Source organism: Labeo rohita, chromosome 10 (assembly GCF_022985175.1).
Source record: "Labeo rohita strain BAU-BD-2019 chromosome 10, IGBB_LRoh.1.0, whole genome shotgun sequence".
Taxonomy (NCBI): Eukaryota; Metazoa; Chordata; class Actinopteri; order Cypriniformes; family Cyprinidae; genus Labeo; species Labeo rohita.
Window position 1 is genome coordinate 30,171,956 of NC_066878.1, and position 13,304 is coordinate 30,185,259.

At 30.7% G+C, this 13,304-nt stretch overlaps 1 protein-coding gene across 4 annotated transcripts in view; it reads right to left on the bottom strand.

Moving 5' to 3' along the window:
* Positions 1-13,304, bottom strand: part of slc4a5b (solute carrier family 4 member 5b) — a 34,620-nt gene that overhangs the window by 6,582 nt on the left and 14,734 nt on the right. For 2 of the 4 annotated variants that reach the window (XM_051121567.1, XM_051121571.1), the window contains 14 exons: positions 13,112-13,207; positions 12,066-12,121; positions 9,470-9,627; positions 7,607-7,694; positions 7,353-7,507; positions 7,021-7,149; positions 6,770-6,944; positions 5,591-5,724; positions 5,207-5,478; positions 3,263-3,327; positions 2,954-3,145; positions 2,707-2,820; positions 797-910; positions 460-621 (listed from right to left, as the gene is read on the bottom strand). In XM_051121567.1, coding sequence (XP_050977524.1) covers positions 460-621; positions 797-910; positions 2,707-2,820; positions 2,954-3,145; positions 3,263-3,327; positions 5,207-5,478; positions 5,591-5,724; positions 6,770-6,944; positions 7,021-7,149; positions 7,353-7,507; positions 7,607-7,694; positions 9,470-9,627; positions 12,066-12,121; positions 13,112-13,207 — 1,910 coding nt within the window. The remainder of the gene's footprint in view (positions 1-459; positions 622-796; positions 911-2,706; positions 2,821-2,953; positions 3,146-3,262; positions 3,328-5,206; positions 5,479-5,590; positions 5,725-6,769; positions 6,945-7,020; positions 7,150-7,352; positions 7,508-7,606; positions 7,695-9,469; positions 9,628-12,065; positions 12,122-13,111; positions 13,208-13,304) is intronic. The other 2 variants (XM_051121570.1, XM_051121568.1) reach the window with 2 other exon arrangements.

Sequence of the window (13,304 nt, forward strand, 5' to 3'; positions counted from 1 at the left end):
AGAATAAAAATAAAATATTTAGTATAGAAAAAATAAAGTCTATTTAGGGCCAATAAAATAAAATATTTTACATAAAGAAACTAAAACCTATTTAAAATCTCTTATATTTTTTGTATTGGCAAAACAATAATAAAATAAAATAAAATATTTAACAGAGATAATAAAGGATATTTAGGTCCATTAAAATAAAATAAAATAAAATAATTTTACATACAGAAAATAAAGCCTATTTAAGATCTTTTAGATTTACTTATTGAGTGAGGCACAATTTTAATGAAAATGTATAATTTTCCAAATATTTCAACAGTTTTTTCCAGAATAAAAATAGAACAAAATATTTAGCATGGATAAAATAAAGTCTATTTTAGGAGCATTACGAGGTCAAATAAAATTTTGGTTATAGTATGCAGTCGCTATGGTGTGAGGATGAGTGCTGCTGCAGTGTGAGACACTCAGCACCTTCAGTTTATTTTCTTTTCGGTTGACGATGACAGCCGTGATCTGCTGATCCATGAAGATGAGGATGGTGACCAGAAGAGCAGGTACAAAACTGGCCAAGCACATCCACCACGGGTTCTTCCCAAACGGCATGACGATCCAGCCACGATCCGGCCGCGTCGGCTACACAAACACAACAACACTGATGAAAGTTAGCACTGCAGTCACCAGCGGATGGCACTGAAATCACATGATGCGTTTTGTAAAGCACAGTGGATTATTGTGATGTTAGTACGTAATCAAATAGATGCAATTGGGAGGTAAAGAAAGATACGCGTGTATGCACAGCACAACATACCTTAAATTCGGTTGGCACAATCAGTTTAGGTGTTTTAAGCCCCATTAACATATCAAGACCAACAAATGTCATGATTGACGTGAAGATTGCAAAATCACTGATGAGTTTCCGAAGCTGCACATTTACAGAGGAAAAAAGAAAGATAAAGATGGAGAAAACCAGAGAATTAGAGAAGATCAGAGGCTTTATAAGAGAAAAGGCCAGAAGATTTTAACATGTCTGATGTCTTCAAGACTTTCTGGGAAACTGTTATGAGTTTCAGCAAACGTAACTACATAATGTATTTAATTTAAAATTGTAATTTTATCTCACTGTGTACATGTACTGTATTTTAGGTCCTGTGAAAATGGTTTGGAAGATTCAACATTTAATATTACACTTAACAAAAAAAAAAATATATTAATATCAAACTTAAATATAAATAATATTATTACCATTATTATTATTATTATTATAAAAGATTTTCAGATAAAATGCATACAAAATCAAATGTAAACATCAACATTTACAATAAGAAACATGCATATAATCAATACAAAATTGCTTTCAACAGATTTGGGACGTCAGGGCCTATAGAAAAAAATAGTCTTCTTCAAAAATAGTTACTATTTGTAACAATGAAATTATTATTACAGTTAAATTATTAGTATCGTAATAAAATTAAATTTTCATAATAAAAATTATTACTAAAAACAAAGTCACTAATTATTATTAGCAGCAATAAAATAAAGATGAAAATTATTATTAAGCATTATTCTTAATAAATTAAAAACGTAATAATAAATATAATACCACCTTATTTATATATTATATATATATATATATATATATATATATATATAAAAGGTGATATAATTATTAACTGTAGTCACAAATAATTATTATTATCACAATAAAGTGATCATATTATCATGGCTTATAGGGGAAAAAATAATAATAGTCAATTTTTTATTAAAAAAATAATTAATATTTGTAACAATTAAATTATTATTACAATTACTTCATTATTATTATTACTTTCATAAAAATAATTATCATCAAAATAAAATGATCATATCATCATAAAAAATATTACTATCATTAATTATTATTAGCAGTATTAAAATAAAGATAATAATTATCATTAATAATAACTTTTAAAAATTAAAAATAAAAAAAATGTAAAAATTAAAATAACATCTTTTGAATATATACATCTCAAAAGGTTGTATTATTAATTTTATTTAAAAAAATAATAATATTATCATATTATCATCATAATAAATTATTATTATAAAGTGATCATATTATTTCTATAATTAAAAAGTATTACTTTTATTAATTTTTTTTTATTAAATTAATTATTAATTATAAAATAGTTATTATCACAATACAATGATCATATTATCAATAAATAAATTATTTATCATAAAAATTATTACTATGAAATTATTAGCAGTATTAAAATAAAGATGATATTTCTTATTAATCATTATTTTTAATAATTTCAAAACTTAATACCTCCTTTTGAATTATACATAAACAGGTGATATGATTAATTATTCATTGTATTTGTATTTGTATTATTAATTGTAATTGTTAATAATTATTATCAACATAATAAAATGATTATATTATCATTTTATTATCATTTTAAAACTATTACTATTATTATTAGCAGTAGCTTTAATAATTAAAATAAAGATTATTATTAATAATCATTTTATTATATATATATATATATATATATATAAGATTATATATGATAATGTATTATTCTTGTATAACATGAAATGATGAATCAAAAATAAAATTATGTCACTTATGTGCGCTTTTCTCTTATACACAATGATGACTTAAAAGCAGCATTTCATTCAGATATAACCAGTACAAAGAGGCAAAGACGACAGAGAAGACGACACATGCTGGACCTTTATCTGTGTGGGCACATGCAGTTTGGGAGTGTCCAAGGACAGCACATAATCCACAGCACAGAAGACCAGGATGGACACAATTATGGCAAAATCTGCTATCAAAGTGCGACACTTGGGAGAAAAACAAGAAACAACCATAAGAAAGTTCAGCAGACAGCGGTAAACACAATGTGGACTGGGATAAGGAATACCGTCTCCATGTGGTAGTGTGTTGACATGCGAGGGAAATACACAGTTTTCCAACCTTTGTGGGGAAGTAGCGGCTGGCCTTGAACTTCTTAAGCGAGATGGTCATGGAGTAAGTGCCGAAGAACAAAATGAAAGACAGCATGGCCAGATCAGGAACGTATTTGCAGGATTTGCCCACCAGGGAGCCGCCGAATCTCAAGCACTCTTTCTTACTCAGCTCATTCCAGTCCAGAGCAGAGAAGTTGAACTGAGCGGAGGAGTGAGATCATGTGTGGACAAACAACAAGAGAGACAAAGGGACTGTAAAAGTAATAGTTATGCTTGTTTGCAAGGGAAATGTTAATCACAGACAGCTGAAGCTCACCATTGAGTAATCCGACATGTTTTCTAGGCCTAATGGAGAGGAAATGTTGAGAGCCAATGGAGACACTGCAACAGAACATAAATAAGCACTAATAGTGTTTTTTGTGTTTTTTGTAGTGTTATGTTTATTGACAGGAAATACTGTCATTCCCAAAATAATACATCAAGAACATCTTATGTAGATGTTCACATGGTGGTAGCCGATACTTACTCCAGTCAGCAGCCAAATCGAGTATGGGCGACAAAAACAAATATGATACACATAAGTTGCAGTGGTCAGATGTAACAAATCAATACGTCAACCAAAAACCAAAAGTCAACATAAAAATTTAGGATGTAAAAGACTTCACATCTATAATGTGATGCATTTCTGAGTGAAACCAAATATTTAACCAAAAAAATTTTTACAATAGGTCTTGATTTTATCTAGATCTTGAACAGTGGCTGAATGCAGAATTGCAGGCATTTATGATAACTGTAGTCATTTTATCAAAAATTAAATGCCATTTTTAAAAAACTAAATGAATTACTAATTAACTCAAATTAATTAGTGACAAAACATATGTATAGATAGATGATTTATAGATTTATTTTTATTATTATTCATCATAATAAAAAAAGTTTTATTCAAATGTAAATGTAATGAAATGCAAGTTATTAAATGTAATAATTATATGTAATTATTATTATTATTACTACTATTTTTATTCATAGTAATAATGTTACTGCAAATAATAATTGTATTATTATTATTAATAAAAGTGTTTTTAAATAACATTTAAAATAATAATTTTGACACATTCTTTGCCTTTGCTGAAAAGATATTTTATATTTTATAATATTTTGTCATATTAATATTAATTTTAGTTGACTAAAATTACAGTAGTTGTTTAATTTTTAATCTCTTGTCCATAGATGACTGCAATATGACAAAATATGGACCAAAATTTAAAAGACATTTTCATCTACTATCGTCATTTTAGTCGACTAAAATTAATATGACAAAATATAAAATATAAAAGATCTTTTCATCAAATGCAAAGAATAAGACAAAAAAAACCCTTGTAACTAAAATATTTTATAATAATAATTATTATTATTATCTGCAGTAACATTATTACTATTAATAATAATTATAATAATAATAATATTATTATTATTATTACTATTGAGTTTTGTTTTGTCATATTCTTTGCCTTTGTTGAAAAGATATTTTATATTTTAGAATATTTTGTCATATTAATATTAATTTTAGTTGATTAAAATGACATTTTGACAAAGCATTTTGACAAAAAATGGTGCAAAAATGATAATCAGTAGTAGTAATAATAATAACAACAACAACAACTAAAGTTTTATACAATTTATTTTTTGCAAATTTTTTACTTTTGATGAAAAAATCCTTTCAATTTAGTGGAGATTAAAAAACAACCATCATCATTTTAGTCAACTAAAATTAATATTAATATGGCAAAATATAAAATATAAAATAATAAAAATTATTATGATTATTCTAAATGTTATTCTAAAAAATCTATTAATAATAATAATAATAACATATATTAACATTTTATATATATATATATATATATATATTACATTTTGACATATAATTACATTTAATAACCTGCATTTAATAATTACATTTGAATATATATATATATTTTTTTTTTTTTACAATTTTATTATTATGAACAATAATGATAATAAAAATAATGATAAATAACACTAAAAATAAATCAAATCTAATAAAAATCTAATCAAAATAAATCGAATAACATGCACGGGTGAATCACTCACAAATGTGAATCATTAAAACTATAAAAAACTAAAAATATACAAAACTTATACAAATTAAGAAAGTAAATAGGTTTAGACTTGACCTGAATAATCCCACCACACCTGACTGAGGTTGAGGTTCGTTGGGTCAAGGGTTCAGACTCACCTTGATCAGGAGCCTGGCAGTCACACCTGTAGCTGGTGATGTATTCTGGCTTGAAGTCTGGACTGATGGGGTAATAATTGAAGATGCTCATCATTTTCTTAAGGGCGTCAGAGATGAAGATGAACGAGATGAGGCTGGAGAAACCCTCCTCGGTGAAGCGCGTCATGTACTTGATGATGTAGCTGGCGTCCGTGGCCACCAGGATCAGACACTGGAGACAGGAGTGCAGGCCGATCCAGAGCCGAATCTCCATGTAGTCTATGTCATTGTTTCTGAACAGACAACAATTATTCTCATATCTCTCTCACTGGTTATGACTCATTCATTTTAAATAATTTCATACATGCATTTTGACTTTATTAAATCACAGGATGTCCTGCTCACATGCTGAATTCATACAGCAGCTTTTCAAAGATCAGGATCGGTCCTGTAGAGCTGAGGATAATGAGTGGTTGACCTCCAAACAAGCAGAAGACCGCGCCTGCCAAAGCCGTGCCCAAAAAGCTTTCCATCACACCCTGAAAGTCAACGAGACACATACAGACACATACATTTAACTATGACATAAAAAGTCTGAGTTTTTGTCTTGATTACAACTTTTGATCCCATCATTTTGACTGTCAGAATTTTGTCCTTTTATCACATAATTTTGTCTTATGTCATAATTTCTATTGTGTGACTGAATATTTGGAAGAATTGGTCTACCATATGTTTCAGTCTCAAGAGTAAAAAAAAAATTATTAATTAAAAAAAATTAAATTGTGACTTTTTTCTTCTTATGTATCGGAAATAAGATTCTTAGAAACTTAGAAACAAATTATTAAGTAAAAGTCATAATTATGACAAAATAAAGTCAAAGTGATCATAAAAAGTATTTTTTTTTTGGTCATAATTGCCTTTTAATTTACTTTTTAATTTCATTATTATAATTTACCAAAGCAAGATTTTTTTGGCAGGATTTGGCAGAATTGGGATTTCATATGTTTCTGTCTCGGAGTAAAAAAAAAAAAAGTAATAATAATTTTTAAAAAAGTAATCGTGCCTTTTTTTTTAATTTACTTATGTATTTGAAATGGGCTTCTTAGAAACTTTTACGGAAAACAAAACAAATTATTAAGTAAAACCTATAATGATGACAAAATAAGGTCAAAATTATCATTAAAAAGTTTTTTTTTAATGTACTTTTAAATCTCATTATGATTAACCAAAAAAGATTTTTTATATGTGGAAGAATTGGCCTTCAATATGTTTCTGTCTCAGAGTAAAAAAAAAAACAACATGATTTTTTTTTTTATCACAACTGCAACTTAATTTCTTACAATTCTCTTTATTTTACTTATTATAAAATTGCTTACGTTAAACCATATGATAACCTCTTTTTAATTTTTTTCTGAAATTATATAATAATATATAATAAAGCAGTACATTGACCAGGCCAGTGAACTGCTTCATATTTGGTTGTTCTGAGCATTATGTTAAATACAATAAAATATTAGTATCACATCAGCTCTCCAGATATCAGCATCGCCCATGGAAAACATTTGTGGATACGAGGTAAATTACTTGGTAGTTGTCGGTTGCGTCTCCCAGCAGTCCTCCAAAGGTGATTGCATTGGTGATGCAACCCAGGTAAATGAAGAGCACCGCAGAGATGGACTGGATGTGGAAGCCCTCATAAAAATCACTGAGAATCCAGGGCACTTTACGCTTGATGTCCAGCCAAAGTCCTCCACAAAACCTACATCAACAGAAAGTCTCAGAGTCTCAATCTTAAAACAAACTCCTAGAAGTTGACCAGGTTCAGTGGACGTTACCGGCCAGTGAATTTCAGCTCCTCTCCAAGTTCATGCGGGGCTGGCATGGCCTCGTCTTCTGCAGACGCCGCACCTCCTCCTGCATTGCCATTCGGCTGCCCCAGCTCATTCAGAGAGAAAACAGACTTCCTGCAAAACACAATACACTTGTGCTACATGCTACATCATTTAAAAGGTAATATTTGATAAATATAAAATATGAAACATCTTAATATGTTTGAAAAAGTAGTTTATTTCTGTGATGCAAAGCTGAATTCTCAGCATCTTTACTCCAGTCTTCCAGTCTTCAACCCCAGTTTTTCGAATGGTAGTGTAAATGCATGATTTAATACCTCATCTCTGCCGAAGGCAGTTTCTTCGGTGGTTCGATGCGGATCTTGGGGTCCCATTCTCCAGGAGGAAGAACTATCACCTCATCTAGAAACTCGTCAATCCCAGCAATCAAGTCCTCACGATCTCTGGCTTTATAGGCCACGTCACTGAACAGCTAAATATGGTGACAAATACAGACAGATTTGTTAAAAAAATACTGTGATGAAGCTTAATTTCAAGGTTCAGACCAGTTCAGACTGATATTTTCTCTTACATCGTCAACCATGAGCGTAGCCATGGCGCGGCCGATTTCATTGTAGGACTTGGTTTTGCCACTGGGACCAAGCAGCACAAAGAGAAACCTGGAAAATTCACATAGTATTTATGTAAAACAAAGCAAATACACGTTTAAAATGCATCCTTTCTCTTTCTATAAAATTAATCAAAAATATTGATTTCAAAAAACATTGATTATCTCGCTCCTTAATTATAAATACCACATGACTCTGATCACACTGCAAAAATTATTTTATTTACTTTTTTGGCCTGTTTTCCAGTTAAAAATATGCATCTAAACATAACTTAATTGCAATATAATAACTAAATATTGTTTTTCAGAAAATATATAATATATTATATATATTTTATTTTTCAAACTGTTTTTGTGATTTTTTTTTTTCAGTCTCGTTGTAAACTTAAAAGCCAATAATGTTTTTCAGATTTATACTTAGAATAATTATAAAAAATGTGAATAGGTTGAGTAAAGAAAACATAAAAAATAATATCAAAGCAAATAAACTCTAATCCTAATATTCACTTCAAATAAATTAATCTTTGGTAAAGATGTTTAGTATGAAAGGTCATTTCAGTCATATATGAAATTATAAGTTGAAATGAGATAAAAAGTCATTATGAAATTAAAAGTCAAGGTATGAGACATAAAGTCACAATTCAGACAAAAATGAAAGGATTAACTGATGACATATGATAATTTCAACTTTTTATTTTGACCTTTATTTCCTTGTGTGGCGGAAATGGGCTTCTTAGAAACTTTTACTGGAAAACAAATTATTATATAAAACTCATAATTATGACAAAAAGTCAATATTATCATATAAAGTCATTTTTGTCATAATCACATAACTTTTTGATCTCACGACCTAGTAAGTCATAGTTTTGCCTTTTTGTCCCATAATTTTGACTGTGTGTCATAATTGTTATGATTATGATTTACCAATATGGCTAAAAACATATCTCTCTTGTTTTCTTTTTATTTATTATAAAAAATGCCCTCTAACACTAGCATTCTCTATTCTTTTTCTATTCTTTCTACTTGTTTTCTTTTTATTTATTAAAGGAGAAGTCGACTTCCAGAACAAAAATTCACAGATAATGTACTCACTCCCTTGTCATCTAAGATGTTCATGTCTTTCTTTCTTCAGCCGTAAAGAAATTATGTTTTTTTGAGGGAAACATTTCAGGATTTTTCTCCATGTAATAGACTGATATGGTGCCCCGAGTTTGAACTTCCAAAATGCAGTTTAAATGCAGCTTCAAACGACCCCAAATGCGTATGTAAACGATCCCAGCCGAGGAAGAAGGGTCTTATCTAGCGAAACGATCGGTTATTTTCATTTTAAAAAAAAAAAAACAAACAATTTAAATACTTTTTAATCTCAAACGCTCGTCTTGTCTTGCTCTCCATGAACTCTGTGTATTCTGGTTCAAGACAGTTAGGGTATGTTGAAAAACTCCAATCGTATTTTCTCCCTCAACTTCAAAAATCATTTCAAAATCATCCTGCATCGCTGCAGAAGTACCGACCCAGTCCTTGCAAAGTGAACATGCAAAAAAGATCAAACACCCTTAAGAAAAAAGGTAAAACAGTGATATAGGACGATTTTGAAGTTGAGGGAGAACATGAGATGGGAGTTTTTCGACATACCTGAATTGTCATGAACCGGAAAAAAAACAGAGTTCAGGGAGAGTAAGACAAGACGGGCGTTTGACATTAAAAAGTAATTAAATTGTATTATTTTAGAACCGCATTTGGGATTGTTTGAAGCCGCATTTATACTGCATTTTGGAAGTTCAAAATCAGGCCTGGAATTTATTTTCATTGTTTTGGGAGGATCACCTTGTTGGCACAGGGACTTCAGTAAGGCCTCCTAGCGTTGCAGCTTGAGCCAGACGTACGAAGGCCACAAACGGCTTGTCTAAAAAATCCACCTCTCCAATCAACACATTAGATGCCTCTGCATCTCTGGGGATCTTCTTCATGAACTTATTCTTCAGCTGGTGGGTGAAATAACAATACAGTTAGGGATCACCAATGAGTGGGTTTAATTAGTCATGCTCTGAAGCGCTGAGATGCGTAGGTCATGAAATTTCCATGTTGGAAAGTGTTTGTGTTCACACAACAGCCAGCTTATTCATGATACCCGTATCAATATGAGCTCCACTTTCAATGTCTGATGTGCCTGCATGTGATGGAAGTGGGAAGCGCCTCATTTTTTCCAATAGCAGATCAATAAAGTTATGCAATCACAGCGGGATGACCGTTCACACACATGAACCAATGAAAACCGCCGTTTGGCAACGGTGGCCTCAGAGAACACGTGGATATGGAATGGTCTGTGCTTATGGACAAAATCAGCTTTTAATCTTTTAATGCCGGTTTCAGAGTCAATTCACTTTCTGCAATGAATAAACAAGCACCTTTCTCATGTCTCGACCCCGTTTCGCCTTGTCAGATCATTTGCTGCCGTTTCAGTGTATATACAGTTGAGGTCAAAAGTTTACACACACCTTGCAGAATCTGCAAAATGTTAATTATCTGACCAAAATAAGAGGGATTATACAAAACACGTTATTGTTTATTTAGTACTGACCTGAATAAGATATTTCACATAAAAGACGTTCACATATAGTCCACAAGAGAAAATAATAGTTGAATTTATAAATATGACCCCTTTCAAAAGTTTGCATACGCTTGATTCTTAATACTGTGTTGTTACCTGAATGATCCACAGATGTGTTTTTTGTTTAGTGATAGTTGTTCATGAGTCCCTTGTTTGTCCTGAACAGTTAAACTGCCTGCTGTTCTTCAGAAAAATTCTTCAGGTCCCACAAATTCTTTGGTTCATCAGCATTTTTGTGTATTTGAACCCTTTCCAACAATGACTGTATGATTTTGAGATCCATCTTGTGACACTGAGGACAAATGAGGCACTCATATGTAACTATTACAAACATGTAAGTATCTTCTTTAGCTTCTGAGGTGCAGTACTAAACGAAAAATGTGATATTTAGGCAAAATAAAAAAAATGTACACATCCTCATTCTGTTCAAAAATTTTCACCCCCCGGCTCTTAATGCATCGTTTTTCTATTAGTGAGTGTTTGAACCTTCTGTAATAGTTGCATATGAGTCCCTCAGTTGTCCTGTGAAAAGATGGATCTTAAAATCATACAGTCATTGTTGGAAAGGGTTCAAATATACCAAAATGCTGAAAAACTATTAACTATTAAGAATCAAGCGTATGTAAATTTTTGAACAGCATAATTTTTATAAATTCAAGTATTATTTTCTCTTGTGGACTCTATGTAAACCTCTTTTATGTAAAATATCTTATTCAGGTCAGTACTAATTAAAAATAACATACATTTTGTAGGATCCCTACTATTTTGGTAAAATAATTAACATTTTGGAGATTCTGCAAGGTGTATGTAAAATTTTGACCTCAACTGTATATGTCCATCAAATCTGTAGGTTCCATTGCTCTGTCCAAAACAGATATTGAAACAAAAATATGTCCAAAATAGATCTAATAGGCAATAAATGTGCCCAAAAAGTATTTGGACACATAAGTCTTACTTAAAAGTTGAACTTCTATATTTTTTTAGCTTTTCTCAGAACTAATTTCACATTCTTGCAATGACTTCACTAATCATACTAAGGTGATTTTTTTAGCTTACTTTTAACTTATTTTAAAATTATTTGCATGAAAAATGGGCTTTGACTTTCTTGAAAATATTTATTTATTTATTTTTTTCTAATGCAATGACAGCTTAATTTAAATACATGCACAAAGGTATCTGTATATTAATCAAATTATATAAATTAACTAGCTGAAATATCTTTGCACATGAAATTTGCATGCATTTGACACCTATCCCTCACATAATTCCAGCGACCCTTGATTTTAAGTCTCAGCATGCTCCTGTAGGCCATAAATGAAGCCTGTTGATGGCAGTGACCTCATGAAAGTGAGCCGTGGGTGTCACTTTAAGCAGAAAAACTCATTAAAGTGGACTCAAAATTGGCCTACTTTGAAGTCTAGCGAGCCAAGAGAGGTGGCACCAGCAACCCTTCTCACACAAACACTGTAGTCCTGCAATCGGCTCAAAATACTTTGGCAAAACTAAGTGCTTTATTGTGCATTTCATATTTTGCTTTTCATTTTTGCACTTCATTTAAATAAAGAAAACATTACAAAAGGACGAATGACTGCTGGCAGCATTTGAGTGACTTATATGGAACATTACCCTGCATAAATTATGAGGTGTATATATCACCTCTGCCACATAAATGCACATAAATAAAACGAGAGTGCTGATGCATTGGTTTTGTTTCTAAAATCATCTCTGCGCTAATGAATAAAAACATTTTCTGTGTATTTCAATATGCTTATGTGAAAAAAATAACACAATGTAAGGAATACTATGTCGTACCTGGTCAGAGCTGGGTGTGACGGAAATATCATTCATACTGCGGCACTGAGAAGGATCTGAAAAGCACAGATGAAACACTTTGATTATAAATTTAACCAGTTTTGTTATTGTCAACTTAAACTAACACGAGTAAATCAATTTAAATAAAGGTGAAAAAAACAACAAAATATAAAATAGTTTAAAAAAGTAAAAGATAAAATAATAAATGCTGCCTCAGCAACTAAAATAAAATTTGAAGAACTTAAAATTACTAACACTAAAATGGAAATTAAAATACATTTTAAAATAAAATCTAAATAAAAATATTAAAAAACTAATAAAAAGCACATAACCAGTTACTAAAACTAAAATTTAAATAAACAGAAAAATAAAAATGAAAATAAAATCTAATTAAAAATATTCATAAATACTATAATAAAATATAATTAATACTAAAATAAATGCACAGCCAAATATAATTAATCACAAATTATTGTGCATCAGATTCAGATGTTGCTTTGATATACCATGTAATTTTATGATTACAAAATTAATGTACCACACTTCATGAACTTCTAAATGTCACATTTGCTTAAGAAGTTTTGGAAAGAAGTTTTGGTATTTTATACAATCATGTTTTTAAAAGGTACTGTATTAGTATTTGTTAAAAAAGGCACATACTTTATTAACTTTTTAGAGGCAAGAAAAAAAATGTTGTTTTTCTAGCCTAAAGTACCCGGAGTACAGAAACAAATCATAACAAACAAGAATGGAAAACCAATGTCAAGACCTTTCTAATAATCTGTAATCCTCAGAACAATGGCAGAAATGCACTGCTGCATACTTGAAGAAATGTTGCTCACTTTCTTGTGCAACTACAAGCAGTTAGTGTGTGGATGATGCTAATGCTATGTAAAGTTAAAAGGTGGCAGCAATTAGCATTTTTACTAATTGGAGTTGGTGATTTAAAGCAACAAAATTTGAGATGCTTATTAGAAATTCCAGAGATCCGGAAGTAGCTGTAGATAAATCTGTGGAAGGGGGAAGAAACAGAAGGCCAGACTCACGCAGTTTGCTGAGGCCGCCGCTCTGACGAGCTCGCAGGTCCTCAGTGGAGCGATGGAAACCCGACCCAGAACGAGAACTCGGGCTCGGACTGCGGTCTGATGCAGACCCGAGATCAGACACGGAGAAAGACATGATCAAGATGGCAGGACAGGCAAAAGAGCAAAGTGGAAACTTAAGAAAAAGAAGTTCATA